Source organism: Struthio camelus, chromosome Z, assembly GCF_040807025.1.
Source record: "Struthio camelus isolate bStrCam1 chromosome Z, bStrCam1.hap1, whole genome shotgun sequence".
In the NCBI taxonomy this organism is placed as follows: domain Eukaryota; kingdom Metazoa; phylum Chordata; class Aves; order Struthioniformes; family Struthionidae; genus Struthio; species Struthio camelus.
Genome location: NC_090982.1, coordinates 56,790,410 through 56,806,992, shown reverse-complemented (window position 1 = coordinate 56,806,992; position 16,583 = coordinate 56,790,410). Strand labels below are relative to the sequence as shown.

Here is a 16,583-nt window from a genome sequence, read left to right as displayed (position 1 = left end):
ATAGTGTGACATGCAGCCTCATGCTGGTATCGCTGCGCCTAGTACAGCACACTGTTCATGACAACTTTGTGATGCGTACTTTAAAGCTCTTCCTTTTGTGGAAGATTTTGAAAACTAAAACCTCACTCTTTTTAAGTGGTTTACTTGAGACTAGCTGCAGTATAGGATGTGCCTGTGCTAATGCAGAAGGTAACATAAAGGGTAAGATTGAAACAGGTTTTTTTTTTTTTTTTTAAATGACATTGCTCAATTGCTTTTTGAGAGTAGATAGCAGAACTTTGATATACAGCCTCAGGAAGACTGAACTATAGTCAAAAATGTAATTTAGTGCTGAAAAGAGGAATATAAAACTTGGGGGTGCGGCCAGGAACAGGAGAATGAGTCTACAGCATGTTTTGCACCTTCCAGCGTTAATGCCTCTTGCAAAGCTCTTCTGTCCACAGCTTTCTCAGGCTGCAGTGACTTTTCAAGGGTGGTCATGCTAGCTGGCAATGCCTCTTAGCAGCCTTTCTGAAGAAAAAACATAGACAAAGGCTCTACGCTCAACTTGGTGTTAGACAACTTGTTTATTTTCCTGTTCAGAATGGAATCCATCCTCTTTGCTTTATGCATTTGTGAGCAGACAAAGTGGAGGCACAGGATAAACTTTTCAGTGTTTCTCTTTTAAGGCTGTTTTTTGTTTGAAGTATATGCAGTAAAAATTTTACCGCAATACAGAAATGCTGGAGAGAATGATCAGAACACAGTTTGGTTTAATAACTGTTATTTTCTCAGAAGCGAGCAAGTTTTGCTTCATTTTATATAGCATATGTAATTTAATGCAATATTAGTAGACTGGAAAATTAGTGAAGGTCAGACTGTATATCCATTATTAATGCTTGATATTTCTAAAAGAGAAAACCCTTCATATTTTCAAATCCTTTATTTGGTTTTAGTGAGTGAAGATATTAATTTTGCTTTAATATGCAAATCTGCGTACTTTTGAATTACAGAAAACATAGTAGGTGTTTTTTCCTAAAACTAAAGGTGCAACTTCAGATACTGGAATCTATTTCTTTTTTTCTTTTTTCTTTTTTTTTGACATGTCTCTTCCACTGCAAGAAGCTGTACCGCTCTTTGTTTTAATACTGTTCTGTGCTTCTCTCTTAGGACTGGATGAAAGCTCTGCAGATGTTTTGCAGTTTAAGAAAAACCAGTCCAGGAACATCAAATAAGCGTCTACGTCAGGTGAAGCTGTATAGATATTGCGGATTTGGGGGGAAAAGTGTGTTGTCTCCTTGTTGCAAAATGATACCGATAAATCTCAGAGTTTTCCTTTCAGCGCTAGTAAATCCTGCATGTACTTTTTCTTTTTTGGAGTGATTCAGTATCCTTGTTAAACCAACTGGAACAACTTCTGAAGAATCAAACTATATAAGGTGAATAGACAGGTGAACTGGCAAATGAAACCAGAGACTGGCAATTTAAACTAATTCTGTACTTTAAAAAGCAAAGAAAATGTTAGCCTACGTGAAGAAGTAGAAGTAGGGATGATATTTAATATATTTGGTGTTCTCATTCAGAATACAGTAGTTAGTTTTAAATGCCTTATATCAAAATATGTACAGGAAATATGAGAAGAGGGTTTTCCTTTTAGGCTGTAATGAGTGGAAGAATTTCTGAAATAAATAAAATGTGGGAAGTATGGAACTTTAGGTGAAAAGCACAAAAAGTGTGAAAGATCAAAGCAGGTAAAAGTATATAGAGATCAAAAATCAAGTAATTGCATTTCTATCTTGCATAAATTTTTCAAGGGAGACTTAAAAGCTTAATTTAAAGAGCAGAAAAAGAAGTAGATGTACCATCAATTAGTTTGGGTTTGCATGTTCTGCACATTACAATGGAAGAGAAAAGCCAGTCAGTGTTTACTGAACAGTGACTTTATGGCATAAGCTGTCTTCTAGGGGAGTTTAAAGAACCTTTACTATGAATTTTTATATAAAGATGTGTTGCAGGGTTTCTTGAAATGTCCCTTGTAAATTATGGTCCTGAATATTTGAATTTAAATGGAATATTGAGCTGATTAAGTGTATTTCCTGTACTTATTGTCTAATTAGATTTTAGTTGGTATCAGTAGGTGTTGGACTGAGCTATGAATATACATTCATTTAGAAGTTTGTACAATAGTAGACTGTTTAAAACATTCTTTCTTACTGCAAATTATTTCAGAGTTCACTTCACTTTCTGGAAATTATGAATTCTCAAGTGTTGTTATTTTGAAAATCTGTAGTATCGATAAAAGTTTTCCTTTTAGTGGGAAAATGGGTTGTAGTGTACTGAACAAAGGAGTTTTACGTTGTCTGCTAGGAAAGTGCCACATAGTCCATTGTGTTTGGAGTAGTCCATTGCTTTGTTTAAGATGTCTGTGACTTATTTAAGTAATATAGCTTAACGTTATATGACTATAGCTTAAGTTGCCTGTGACAAAGACATCAGTCTGTCTCTATGACTTCAGTAGAATTTTTGATGCATAGAAAAGTTAATGCTTGCATTTCCTAATGTCTCATAGAGATAGTTTTAAAGGATAAAAATAAGATGTGTTTAAAGACATGATGCTGGAGTTTTCTTTTCAGTAGTTTTCTCTGAGTTACTCTTAATTTGTCATTGTTGCCTCTTAAAATGTTGCTCTGTTACTCTTCTTTCTGTTCATTGTGTTAGGAAATTATAGTTTGTGTTTGGTATTTATACATTAACCTTAAGCCTCCACAAGAGGAAAAAATTCCATTATTGGGATTTTTTTTCTTTTATTCTTTAGCAAAAAGAAATAAATTTTGTGTATTTTCTTTAGGTCAGCAGTCTTATTTTGCATGTAGAAGAAGCTCATACGCTCCCTGTAAAGCATTTTACTAATCCGTATTGTAACATCTACCTGAACAGTGTCCAGGTAGCAAAAACACATATCAGAGAAGGGCAGAACCCTGTATGGTCAGAAGAATTTGTCTTTGAGTAAGTCTTAATCTTCTTAATCTTCTTGAATTACTGAATTTCACTTGAAAGTTGAATTGTATTTAAAAGTCTTAACACTGCGTAGTATGTTTTGCATGTTCTTTTTAAAAATACTGTATGTGTGGTTATACAGCTCTCCGCCTTTTGGCCGCAAATGCGCGGGCAAAATTTTCTGTAGGCACCTAAATATCTCTGTTAATTTAAATGTCTTTGGCTGATAGAGAGAATTCAGGATTGAAATAACTTTAGATGCCAGCCAAGTATAGTATTAATTGAGGCTTTCTGTCTTTTCTCCTAGTGATCTTTCATCTGATATTAATAGATTTGAGATAAGTCTTAGTAACAAAACAAAGAAAAGTAAAGATCCAGATATATGTAAGTATTTTTCTGTAAAAAAAAAAAAATATATATATATATATATATAATATATATATTGCAACAATGGATACTTTGGGCAATTTTCATTACTCTTGTTAAACACTGTCACAGGAGAATTAAGTATACTATATTTTTATGGCTTCCACACCACTGTGTTAGTATATCTTGGACAGCTGTTTCTGACTCTGCATTAATGTTCTTATAATGAGAACTTGCATGATTTTTAGTAATAAAATGCACAGTAATCCAACCCTTATGGCTTTCCTAGCTCTATTCTATAATGGCCGTTATGTTATGCTGTGACTATGCTTAGCAAAAAGCAGAAGGAAAGGGAGGCTGTCAGTATTCATCTGCTCTATAAAATGTGAAGTTTCACTAAGTTAACTCCTTTAATTTGCTTTACGCCTGACTGTGTGAAATTTCTTTTGTCCTTTCAGTCTTTTGTTGCCTCCAGTGAGAAAGAGAAAGGGAGGAAAGGTAGTGTTTTCACCATTTAAAAATAAATAAATAAAATAGAAATTGAAAGACCTTATTAATCTCTGAAACAAAATTTTCCCACTGTTTCTTTTTTCCTTTTTTAATCTCATCTGTGTACCTTGTTTGTACCACTTGTGGGCTTATCAGCTGATGTTACCTCAATATTACTTGGAGTGGAGAAGGATCTCGCTTCCTTCTGCCTTTTATAGAAGCTCCTAGGAATTTACTTTCCCTCTCTTATCTAGACAGCTTCTTCACTTGCTGTTTCTATTCCAGCAAATTAATATGAAGATGGATACATAATAAGATAATAGCAAGGTACAAAGCTGTCACCTCTTTTAGAAAAGAAAAGGCTTGGTTTGAGGAATTTGGATTCTAAGCTTTTAGATGCCAGAAAAATGGATTTTTTTCAATTCTAGTTCTCTTCTCACACAATATGTTTTTAAGCTTTTTCTTTTATTAAAGGTATTTTTTTCCCAATGGTATTTGTTCTACAGTGACTTTGGCCTCTTACCTCCTTTCTTGCCTGCAGTGTAGACCCTTCTAAGATTTATTAGAGTATTTTTCTTTGCCATTGTGTTCAGACCTGTCTGTTTGAAAGCTGGCACAGTACTTACCGCTATTGTTTTCAGTTTGCATATATGAAATTACTAGCCTGTTACATTTGCCTCAATGTTAACTCCTTGATGTATATTTTTTTTTCTTTTAAAAGAAGAGATTTGTAGGGTAACCTTGACCAAAGTAGAATTACTACTTGGATTTAATGCTTACGTAGAACCTAATTCAGTTTCAAAACTCTTGCCCGTTCCTCTGACTATAGAATTTTCCGCATACAGTGCGGAAAAAGACATGTCCCCTCTGACAGATAAAAACTCTGTGATGGAATTGTGACCTTGTTCTTGCACTTATTCTTGTGTTCTTTTGAGCTAGAAAATTCTTTATCTAGGCCAAATCCCTGGTTAGTAAGAGAACCTTTTAAAAGATCATTCATGAATGAAATACTGAAGTAACTTCTTTCAAAATGTTCTTGTAGTTTCCTTCTCTGTCCAGATTAAGGAGGCCATGTTGGCTTTGGGGGTATCCAGCTTGTAGAAGGCGATGGAACGTTTCCCATATCATCTGGGTCAGGATGATTGGCAATGCTTCTGGATTGCTGTTAGGTAGACTCTTAAAGAGTAACCCAATGGACTTTTCCTTTTGGGATAAGGAGTAGACTAAACTGACTCGAATTAACAGGTATCTCTGCCTACATGCCCAGTCCTACTAAAAATTAGGAGTATATGGGAAAAATCTGAGCTAAGGCAGACCTTATCCAACTTGCCTGTGTGCTGTGTTGCCTTAAACAGCCTCTCCAAAAGCAAGAAAATTAATGGGTTACCTTTTTAAACCTTCTTCTCAGCGAAGTTGTTAAATGTAGATCGCTCTGAAGTGGGGAATTACCTGAGGCTGGTGCTATTCATCTTCCCAGCTAACTGGTTAAGTCAGCTTTCCTGCTTGCTTTTCCTGCCATATAAAGCAGATTGAGAACTCAAAAATCTGATATTGGTTTCATTGCTTTATTTCTTCTATCATTGTGCACAAAAGTAAATACCAAAAGTGCTATGAGCATGAGGAGTAACTTTTTAGGATTTTAAAGTATATCCTTAGTGCTCAAGTCTTTGACTTTGAAGTTTGACTATTAAGTATTCGTTCTGTAATTATTTCAGTATTTTTTGCTTCAAAGAGGTCACTCTAAATATTCAGAAATAATAATACTAAGCAGTATAGCATCAATTCAGTTTTTTGTTTTGCTAAAAGTACTTTTGTGTATGAATTTATTCGAAAATATGTACATGCAGCTTGAAAAAATAAAGTTCTAGGTCAAGAATGTATTAGTAGACTTATCTGCTGCTACTAGAAGCTGTTATGCTCAGGTTTGATCAGACAGTTTGTACTGGCAGTAGTGCCACAACTTGATTTTGAAGTTTTGTAATTGAAATTGTCCAGGTGGAAGAAGAAGAAAACAAATTGTTACTGTGTTGCGCATTGGCGTAGCACTGGAAAATAAGCCTACTATGGCAAGCTTAAAACTTTGTTTCTTCCCTCCCATATTCTCCAGCAAATATGCACTAAGCACATTTGGGACAAGGTAGGTAACGCTCTCGGACAGACTTGTGGACTTTGGACAATTGGTAGAAACTCAGACTGGAGCCTAAGTCATTTATTAATGGTAGTAACAACATATGTGTCCACTGCTGCAAGAAAACAGACGTAAGGTGTCCACAGTCCCTCATTTGAAGAACAGAACAGGTACAAAAAGATTCCAGCCCTTAACAGCTCCTCATCAGCTTGTAGAATGGGTTGTGGGTAGGAAAGTCAGGATTTAGTTTGTCCACGTATTGAACAGTTTCCTCTTTTGTCAACATTTAGATGGGCTTTTATTCTGAATCAGTAATGGTAAATGTTTTTTGAGGGGATAGGTGGTTCTGGTTGGGTTCAACAATGAATATGAAATATTCACCTGGAAGGTCTTTAAGTATGCATTATAAATATGCTGGTGTGTTGTGTTCCATGATCTGATATGCAAATGATGCACCAACATATATTCCAAAATTGGGGCAGTGGAAAGTCTGCTAGAACTGTTGTTAATTTCTACAAGGCAGTGTTGTGTAAAAGAACCCAAGTTGACTTCTCTATTTATTTATTTATTTTTACTCTGAGGGACTTAATTGAATGTAGATCTCAATGACAGGACTAGAAAAAGGGTGATGGCTTGGAAGGTCCAGACAGTCTGACAGGCTAAATGTGAAATTCAGAGGGGACTGTATATCTGCTCTTAGGGAGTTGTGGATATTTGATAGGTAGAATGTTCTCTGCGAGTGTCTGGGCCCTTCCTCTGGGAAGCAGCTCTGTTCAGGAAAGGGTGGCAAGGGAAGGGTCAGCGTGCTGACTGCTGCAGCTTACTTTTGTCAGCTGGAGACCAGACTTTCAGTTGTGGTCAAATGGGCGAGCTTGGTAATTTTAAGGTGCCAATACCACTGAAAGGTGAATTAATGATTTTGCTGCTCTTGAGCTGATTTTTATCATTACTTAGGTAGTAAGCTGTCCAGGAATGCATTTTTAATATAAAATTTCCTGCTACAGCCATAATCCAGTGAATTCCTAAGTTTTAAAGAAATACATAGGGCAATGTTTGGTAAAGCTGTAGCCACACTAATAAGAAGTAACAAAATAGTAGTAACAGAATAGTTCAAGAGGTGACAGGATGGAAGTATGAGCACAAGGCTGGAAAGAGGACATTGAATTTTAATCATTTTACCTGTTAAAATTTTCTAATTGCTACCTAGATTTGTATAAACCCGTTGACTCTTTCACTTTCTGTGCTACTTTACTGTGTCCAGTTCTGGGCTCAGCAGTACAAGATATACGGAGCTACCGGAGGGAGTCCAGTGAAGGGCCGCAAAGATGATTAAGAGACTTAGAGCATCTCTCGTGAGAAAAGGCTGAGAGAGCAGGGACTATTGAGGTTGGAGAAGAGAAGGCTCAAGGGGGATTTTATCAATGCATATAAACATCTGAAGGGGAGATTTAAAGAGGATGGAGGCAGACTCTCTTCAGTGGCACCTGGTGACAGGACGAGGGGCAACAGGCACAAACTGAAATGCAGGAAGCTCTATCTGAACATAAGGAAAGACATTCTTTACTGTGAGGGTGACTTGAGCACTGGAACAGCTTGACCGGAGAGGTTGTGAAGTCTGCGTCCTTGGAGATAGTCACAAGCCGTCTGGATGTGATCTCAGGCAACATGCTCTAGGTTATGCTGCTTGAGTGTGTGTGTTGGGGGGGGGGGTTGGACTAGATGATCTGTAAAGGTCCCTTCCAACCTCAACCACTTTAATTTTGTGATATTTGGGTGTTACAAAGAAAACTATTAATATTTGTGTGGTGTTTTCAAATGTATATGTATACTTTATTTACAGAATGCTTTATATTTCAGATTGAGTTTATGTGAGTCTGTAAAACCACTGAAACAATTATCTGCTTATATATTGAGGGCATAAATTTTTTTTTTAATACTCTTACTGAAACAAGATGACATGCACTGAAAATAAAATGCTTTTATTCAATACGAGCACTGTTTTGCTGGAAATAACTTACGTGAATGATGTTTTTTCCTTAAGTGTTTATGCGTTGCCAGTTAAGCCGATTACAGAAAGGACATGCAACAGATGAGTGGTTTCAGCTCAGTTCCCATGTACCCTTAAAGGGTATTGAGCCAGGATCTTTGCGTGTTCGAGCACGATATTCTATGGAGAGGATCATGCCAGAAGAGGAATACAGTGAGTTTAAAGAGGTATCAAGTTGTTTAACTCTCCTTAGTTTATCTGTCAAAACGATTCATTTTGCCTGTTATTTGAGACAGGCTTCAGTAACGTTGGTTGACCTCTTTAAGCACCACTTGCGGTGACATACAGATGTCACTATTGTTATATTATATCAGTTTTCCAAAGCTGTGCTATACAGAAGTGTTCTGTTCTGTTTTTCTTTCAGCTTATACTCCAAAAAGAGCTGCATGTAGTCTATGCCTTATCGCGTGTTTGTGGACAGGACAGAACACTGCTGGCAGGCATTTTATTGAAGATTTTTCTTCATGAAAAGCTTGAGTCACTGTTGTTACGAACACTAAACGACAGGGAAATAAGCATGGAAGGTACTGTACTAATTACCCTAACGTTGAATTCAGTTTACTGAAACTGGGGAGCTGGGCGGAAGGAGAAGGGTAGGGCTCCAGTGTCTTCCTTTTATTCTCTTCTGTCCCCTCAGTTACGTGATATATGAAATTATAAATGCAGCCTTTTTTTCCTCTACTTTTTGTTGTCATCTTTTCTCAACTTTTTCATTTTACTATCTTTTTTTCAGATGAAGCTACTACCTTGTTTCGTGCCACCACTTTAGCAAGTACACTTATGGAGCAGTATATGAAAGCCACAGCTACACGTTTTGTTCACCATGCACTGAAAGACTCTATATTAAAGATAATGGAGAGCAAGCAGTCCTGTGAGGTGATACTTTAAACCATGGTTTTAAACACTTTGATTTGTTGAAACAGTTACTTAGTGGTGGTTGTTGTATTTAACGCAAACATAAAACATTAGATTTAGATGCACTTAATAATCTTTCAGAACTAAACTTCATTTACATGAGAAATACAGCAGCTGGACTCATTAGGAGATTTTTTTTCTAGATGTTGGCTTGAACAATATAGTAGCACTTTTAAAATGTTTTTTATTCATACTTCTTTAAATTGCGTGTTCATTCTTTAGTGATTGTATGCTGGTCTGTAGCATGTATGGAATGGCCTAACCTAAATAGTTTCTGGTAAACTCCAGATCTAATAGAAAACTCTATCTGAACTTAATTTATTATAACTACATGATGTTATTAACTGCTTGTTATTGACTCTATCTCTTTTTCTAAACGAATCCTCTTAACTTCTGTGTTTCACTCTAACTTAATTGCAGAAAGGATGGGGATCCTCAGAAGATTGGATTAAAAGATATGAAAAGGTTATGTGGATGGATAGTGTTCGGTGTCTGTGCTATTAAAAGCTATGCATAGTATACTAAAACGTAAAAATGTTACTTGTTCTTATTAATTTCCTGGCTAGCCATTGAAGCAGACACTTAAATTCTCTAAGAGCCTGCAACTTGCACAACAGCAGAATATTAATTTAGTTTGAAGTACTATTCAGTGTGCCGTATTACCAAATTTTAGATGTAGTTCTGCGTAGGAGAAGAAATTTAGTCCATGTTTTTTCTTTTGGCTTTAGTTAAATCCCTCGAAGTTGGAAAAAAATGAAGATGTAAACACTAATTTGGCACATCTACTCAGTATACTGTCAGAATTGGTGGAGAAAATATTCATGGCTGCAGAGATACTGCCTCCGTAAGTATGCGCTCTTCTGTTCAAATTTGTATTTGAAAATTCCTGTTTGTGTGATTTACGTTGCACATTAATGGTGTTCTTACTGGTTCATCTTCTACTAATTGGTCCTAAGACTAACTTCTTCAGGGTTGTTATAGGCACAGAGGAAAATAAATACAATTTTCAGGAATTAATTGTGCTTTTTGCACAAAAGCTTCTGGCTAGCACACGTTTGTGCTTTTGTTTGAGGGGGGAAGCTGCTAGATCCAAGGAATAAGGGAAAGAAGAAAAATAAAAATATCAATATACTGTTTCCACAGAGGTAGAAGACAGTACCTGTTAGCAGACAGATAGCAGTTAGCGGCTGTATATATTTAAGTTGATTAAAAATTCTTTCCTGTCTTCCTCTTTCTCTTGGGTGGGAAGACGGGATGGATTATTAACAACATATTAAAACTATGAACGCGTGGTTGTAGAATGACTTTTTTTTTAGTTCTAAAATTTATGCTCATGGTTTATATTTGAACCATTTGATAAAAAGTGCATAATACTAAGTGTTTTCTTTCACTGCATCATTGGCTTTTAATATTTAAAAAAAAAAAACTGAATATTGCAGTAGTAGGGTAGCATAGAAATTTATTTCATGTTGGTGATGGCAAGGTTAGCAATAGAAGTTACCTTCCTTTGTAGTAGATGATGCAGCTCACAACGTTTCTGGAAATATACCACAGTACTCCCACTTTTTGATGGGATAGAAGTATTATTCTACTTGCTCATCTACTTTTAATCACCTACCCCTTATTTATGGAAAGAAAATTTGTTAATCATTCAGTTTAAAAGGGCAAAATTTAAAAAAAGACCAAATCATCCTGTCCTTTCTTAAAATGAAACGCTATTTGAGCAATAGCAAACAAATGATAATGAAACATTGAATGTGCATCTGAATAATCATCAAATCTTAACCACACAAATAGCGTGTACTGAGGAAGGACTTTCTTTGCCATTTGTAAAGGGAGTGTCACAGCAGTCTTTTAAAGTTAATTTAAAATTTGTCTAAATTATAAATGTAGTGTTGGTAATACTTCCTCATAAAGCAAGAGGTTGGACTAGATCATTGCTGATCAGCTTTTTTTTTTTGATTCTGCAAAATTTAATGGAAAGGCTAATTAGCTATAATTTTTACAGAACATTGAGGTATATTTATGGCTGCTTGCAGAAGTCTGTTCAAAACAAGTGGCCAGCTAACACCACCATGAGAACCAGAGTTGTTAGGTAAGTTACTTCTCACTATTCTGTGCTGAAAATAATATTTTGAAGTCTTATTATTACATACTTCAACTGTTTTTCTTTCAGTGCTAAAACTTTATAGCATTTACTTATATATGTTACAACAGTATTAAAGATCTTTATGATACTGAGGCATGATATCCCGATTAAGGATTGAAAGCTTACTAGATTCTTAGTTGTGCATTTAGAGCCTTGCCCGAATAGTATAGATGTCAGCATAGCTTTACTTTAGTAGTTTAAACTTTCAATTTACTTGTATTTTTAAGTTTTACAAACTTATCTACAATGTTTTTTTCCGGTTCATATTTGGAAAGAAAAGCTTCTCTCAAAGTTGATAGTTAACCTTTGTGATATTTGTAGAGAGCAGTGACCTCTGAAGGTCATGTTTCTGTCATATGCCATCTGGGGGGACCATGTCTTATCCAGGGACTCTTCTGCAGTGTGTGTTAATTACTGGAAAGTCTTACATTTGTAAGACCTGACAGGATAGGGAAATTAATGTCTTCTCAGAAAGATAATTGGATTGTCACTAGATTTTACTTAGGTACTGTCTGCGTCAGAATACATGGTTTTCTGTATCAGTGAAGCCTCCTAGTGCTGATAACACACTCTGATTTCTGAAAATAAGTAGGTCTATGTTGTCCCACTTTTGTTTCATTTCTCTGCTCCAGCCCAATCATGCTGAAACAGTCTAGAGCCCCTATAAAAAAGTTGCAGGCTACTAAACCTGGCTTCTCTGAGCTGACATTGAGTATAAAAGCTCCAGTCCTTATTCATCAAATTGAATAAACAAATTTTTCCCTTGACTTATCTTTTGCCAGTGCATATCAAACAAAAATCTTTGACATAAGGTGAGGTCTTGGCACTGTTTTTGTAAATGATACTGGTGGTTTAAGGGTATCAGAGCCACGTCTCTCCTTCATTTGCTTTACCTTTTTTGCGGGTCTAACTTGTTGGTAGACAAGTATAGTATCTGGCACCGATATGATTTGCTGAGGTTAATCTCCCATTGGAGGCAGTCTTCCAGACCAACTTGTCTTTGGCTCTGTTTTATCGTTTTGACACCAGAAACCTTGGCTTATGTCAGTTAGCACCTACTGCAGGGGTTTTGCCTTCAAACTGAGACTGCTATTAAAAGAGGTGTTGGGGCTAGCCTATAGCAGGGGTGTAGAACTTAGAAGTGAGTACAGTGTCTCTCCCTGTGCCTCCCCACCTCCAGAGAACCGGTGGCTTTCCGTAAGTGGATATGTTTAGAATTTTTCCTCGTTTCCAAAACTTACAGCAACCAGATTTTATGCTGGATGCTATAAATATTGAATCCTTCTCTCATCCTCTTAGTGTGCACAAGTAGATATTTGTGACTCCTCCATGCAGTAGAGTTCTGCAGCCTTCAGTGAAGAACATCATATTGTCTTTTGTTGCACTGGCTTTGGTCCATGATTAAATATGATCAAGTTATTCAGAGATGGGTGGGTAGTTTCGAAGTGTCTGAGTAGCTGCCCTGATATATCATTCAGAAGGTGCTGCTGTTTCTGTCTGGTTGTAAACCCCACCCTTAAGTATTGACTCATTCTTAATTTAAGCAGCTTAACCAGTGTAAGAAGCCCCATATCTCCCAGGTCTGCAAGGCTGATCCAGTTTCATACCTCAGGTGCCTTCAGTTTCAGGCTGTCTAAAAGAGAAACTATTTTATGTGCCATGACCTCCAAACTACTTCCTTATAGCTTTAAGTTAACAGCATGGAAAATATTCTTCACAGTTGGCCAGAACTGTTGCCTTATCAGCCCAGAATTCATCGTTCCTGAAGAAATAAGAAACTGTTGTAACAGCATAGTAGAATTCAGGTGTTTTGGACATACGGAAGGTGCCCAACCTCACTGGGAAGGTGCCCAACCATGTATCATTTCCAAATAATAATGGACAATACCATTGCTGATTACTTTTCAACAAGCAAGGTAGTGTCAAGTCTCCTACCCTTCTTTTGTTAAGTGGTCAGGCTTTGGAATTGCTGCAGTGAAAAACCAGTCTGCTAGTACTATCCAAGCACTCTGAATAAAATGAGAGATGATTTAGATTACTTCTGTTAGTCCATATGTCATTTCATTGTATAGCAGTCTTCCAGAATTATGGTTAACCTGAGGTGGATGTATTTTACTTCAGCTATTAACAAAGTTAGACTTTTCTCATGCTAACCTGAAGGCTATTTTAGGTTCCTATTGGATGATTTCCTAGTTCTGCAGTCAAACAAAGCGCTTTTCCCCAGCTTTTTAGATTGTCAACAAGTGGCAACAATTACTTCTGTAAGGAAGGTGTCTGATTCAGAATTATTCTTCTTGGATAGCGTACTGTCATCAGGATATGGATTTGCTTAAGTTGAGTGAAGGCTATGTTGCTGCCAAACGAATGGTTGCTGCCGTTCTGACTATGCACTCCTGCTTTCCCTGTCTCCATTTGGAAGAGCAGGTGGCTACAGGATGAATTACTTGCCATAGCAGACACAGGAACGCTTATTTGTGGGAGGTGGGAGACCAGGCGCTCCTCCTTTTTGAAGGCAGTTTGGACTTGGATTGGTTTCAGTATGGCTTTATCGTGCAGGTTTCTTTCAAAGTGGTTTCAGAGGTTCACCTTAATTGGGAAATCAACTGGGACAAAAACTGAAAATGGGCTTAATGAAGTCATATGAAGACTTTCTCAATTAACAAGCATGTTCACAGAGTGCAGGCTGGTTATTTGTTACCTGTATCAAAAAGACTTCCACACTGACTTGAATCCTTAACAGTACAAAATTTTACATTCATTTTCTGACTTTATTATTGAACAAAATACAATTTTCTTCCCATTTCAGTGGCTTTGTTTTTCTTCGGCTGATTTGTCCTGCTATCCTGAACCCAAGGATGTTTAATATCATCTCAGGTGACTATATGCTTCAGACTGAATTCATACTTTATACAGTAATAGGCATGAATTTTCTTTAGCATCTAATCTAGCAAAGTATGAAGTTTTTCTTTGAACAGTGTCCAACGTCATGTTGTCCACATCACTTGATTGACTTTCTCCCTATAGCAGCCAAAGTCTACCTCAAAGGTTAGACAGGGTTTATCCCCAATGTCTTGTAAACATGCTTTGTGGTATTTAAATGATATAATATTGAACTCTGAGTTACAGTCTGGCAGAATAATGTATTCTAACCATGTGTAAAAGTTAAGTGTGTGCTGGTCTTCAGATCTTCTTTCAAATACAACACAATTCCGAAGCCTATAGCTGAGATTCAGTTTTATCTCTTAAATGAAAAAAATTGAGAGAGCTGAAAATGTGTCTGCAGAGCCTGGGATATGTTTGTGTACCTAGAAAATTATGCTTGAATAACTTGCCTGAAACTGCTGTTCAGATAACTTCCAGACATTGCAGAAGACTTTACTTTACTTTGACTTGTTAAGTATGGCCAGTCTCAAAAAAGGAATCTTAAAAGATGAGAGCAAGAGGTGTAGCATTCAGAAAGGCTGGGTCGTGCAGACTTGAGATGGTAATCTTGTTTGACTAAAGGCCATAGAGAATTCCTATTGGCTTGCCAGAGTGAGCATTCTTGTAGCATAAAGAAAGTGTTACTCTAATTTTTGGTGCTTCCTACATAGAGTGTGTATATACTAATAAAACTGACAGGGAACATTGCTGTTTGCTAGAACAAGATTGCAGAATTGCTGTGTTGGTCAGTGGTACCATTCTGGCTGACATTAGATAGCATTCTCCCAAACAGTTCTTAGGTATGATCTGGGTGTTGGCGTGCATCAGGGACCATGTCTGATGGTTTGCATGGGGCTTTCCTGCTGCAAAGCTTTAACAGTGAAGGCATGGGTTATTCCATGGCAGTTGGCTTAAGCGCCTAAAAATATTTCTAGGCATTTTTAAATTACAGATGTAGTTGAGATCTTATGCAAGCATCAACTATTAAATTTGTTACTGTTGTTCTAGACGTAAGGCTGTGTTGAAAGGATTTCGGGGCTGAAGTCTTGCTGTATTCCTCATGTGAGGAAGAAAGGAAAGGCATAAACTGCTGGTGGGAAAACTAGAATAGTAGGACATCCAAGGTTTGTTTTTTAGGGCAATTCCAGACAACATTGCATATTTTCTGCCCTCTTTCTTTAAGTCTTCAAGGTATACCAAATGAGAAGACCTGTATCAACCCAAAAGTTCGTTTCTCTCACCCTATAATTTTCATACATGTTTTAGGGAAGACGGTTAAGAAAATACAGCCTTGTACAGTGTTCTGTCTTTCAATATTTTATTCAGATAATTTGTGAGTTAGTAACTTCCTGACTCGGGAACTACATTGAGTCCACTGTGTCTATAGCTGTAAATGGAATTACCACACATGAATTTGCATAAATCCCTTTTAAGCTTGTCCATAAGTGTTTAAGTTCTGTTCAGAAGTCCAACTAATATTCTTGACTATTGCCAAGTAAACTTAAGAGTCTTTATAGAGTTTCTAGAGCTGCTTTTAAAAAAAAGGGGGGGGGGGGGGAAGCTTTACTTTTAGGACAAAAGCTTCCCGTATACATTCTCCCTGTAATGGGAGGGGGGGAAAAAATACCTTGACGTCTGGATGTATAGATACAGTTTAGTTTTCAGCAGCAGTGTGTCTATCCTGTTGCTTCAACAGCTTTTCACAAAAATCTTAGTTTCAAAAGCAAGTCCTGTGTTTCAACCTTCTTAAATTTTTTTTAAACTTTTAGATCACTTCTCCAAATCTGAAGTTCCAAGTTCTAAGGCTAAAAATGTTTTCCACCAATGCTTCTTCAAAGGGATGTAGGTTACCAAGTGCTAAATGCTATGAGCTACTGAGATTAGTTGTATTAGTGCCTCAGTCTAAGCTCCAGCTATGCATAGAAAGCTAGATATTACTTTTCAATGGATTGCAGTGCTGGAGGGAGAGCAGGGAAGAAGTTAGGAGATCAAATGATGCGCATACACGATGAACAAATGAATGGACAAATTAATACAGCATTCTTGCAAAGAATAGAAAAATTCAGTGCTTATATAACGATCATGACAATTTAGACACCCTTATATCAGCCTATAAGCAGAAAGCTAGGTTTGACCATAACTGCAGAAAATATTTGGCAAGAAGCTCCTGGTACTGTCACTTGGTGGGGGAGGGGAGAGTTTTAACTAACATGTTAGCATTAAGTGCTTGCACTTGCGTTTTTGCTTTGTACAGTAAGTAGTTCTATCTTGGATATGCACACCACGATTGCATGTAAGGAAAAAGGTAAACTAATTTTTTTATTTTAACAACAAATATTCCTCCTTTTAACAGAAGCGTTTCATTTTTGTGAGAAGGCTTTTCAGTTAATTCACAGAGCTATTTTTAAACTTAAGCTTCTGAGGAACAATATTTTGCATGCTTCTTCTGTAAAAGACTAGTACAGAAAATGAGATGTGCATATTCATTTTCTTCTTCTTTTAGTAACTAAGTCCACAACACTTTTACTTCAAGTGAAATGTTATAACTAACTCCATGTGAAAAATATCAAGTATTTAATTCAATGATAAAA

At 36.7% G+C, this 16,583-nt stretch overlaps 1 protein-coding gene across 1 annotated transcript in view; it reads left to right on the top strand.

Annotated features, from left to right (window-relative positions):
• The window catches only part of LOC138064860 (ras GTPase-activating protein 1), a 63,715-nt gene that overhangs the window by 40,696 nt on the left and 6,436 nt on the right, over window positions 1-16,583 (top strand). Inside the window, exons 13-21 of the mRNA XM_068929115.1 lie at window positions 1,150-1,227; window positions 2,828-2,985; window positions 3,284-3,360; window positions 8,001-8,173; window positions 8,371-8,530; window positions 8,740-8,882; window positions 9,650-9,765; window positions 10,930-11,016; window positions 13,877-13,944. Of these exons, the coding sequence (XP_068785216.1) occupies window positions 1,150-1,227; window positions 2,828-2,985; window positions 3,284-3,360; window positions 8,001-8,173; window positions 8,371-8,530; window positions 8,740-8,882; window positions 9,650-9,765; window positions 10,930-11,016; window positions 13,877-13,944 (1,060 nt within the window). The remainder of the gene's footprint in view (window positions 1-1,149; window positions 1,228-2,827; window positions 2,986-3,283; window positions 3,361-8,000; window positions 8,174-8,370; window positions 8,531-8,739; window positions 8,883-9,649; window positions 9,766-10,929; window positions 11,017-13,876; window positions 13,945-16,583) is intronic.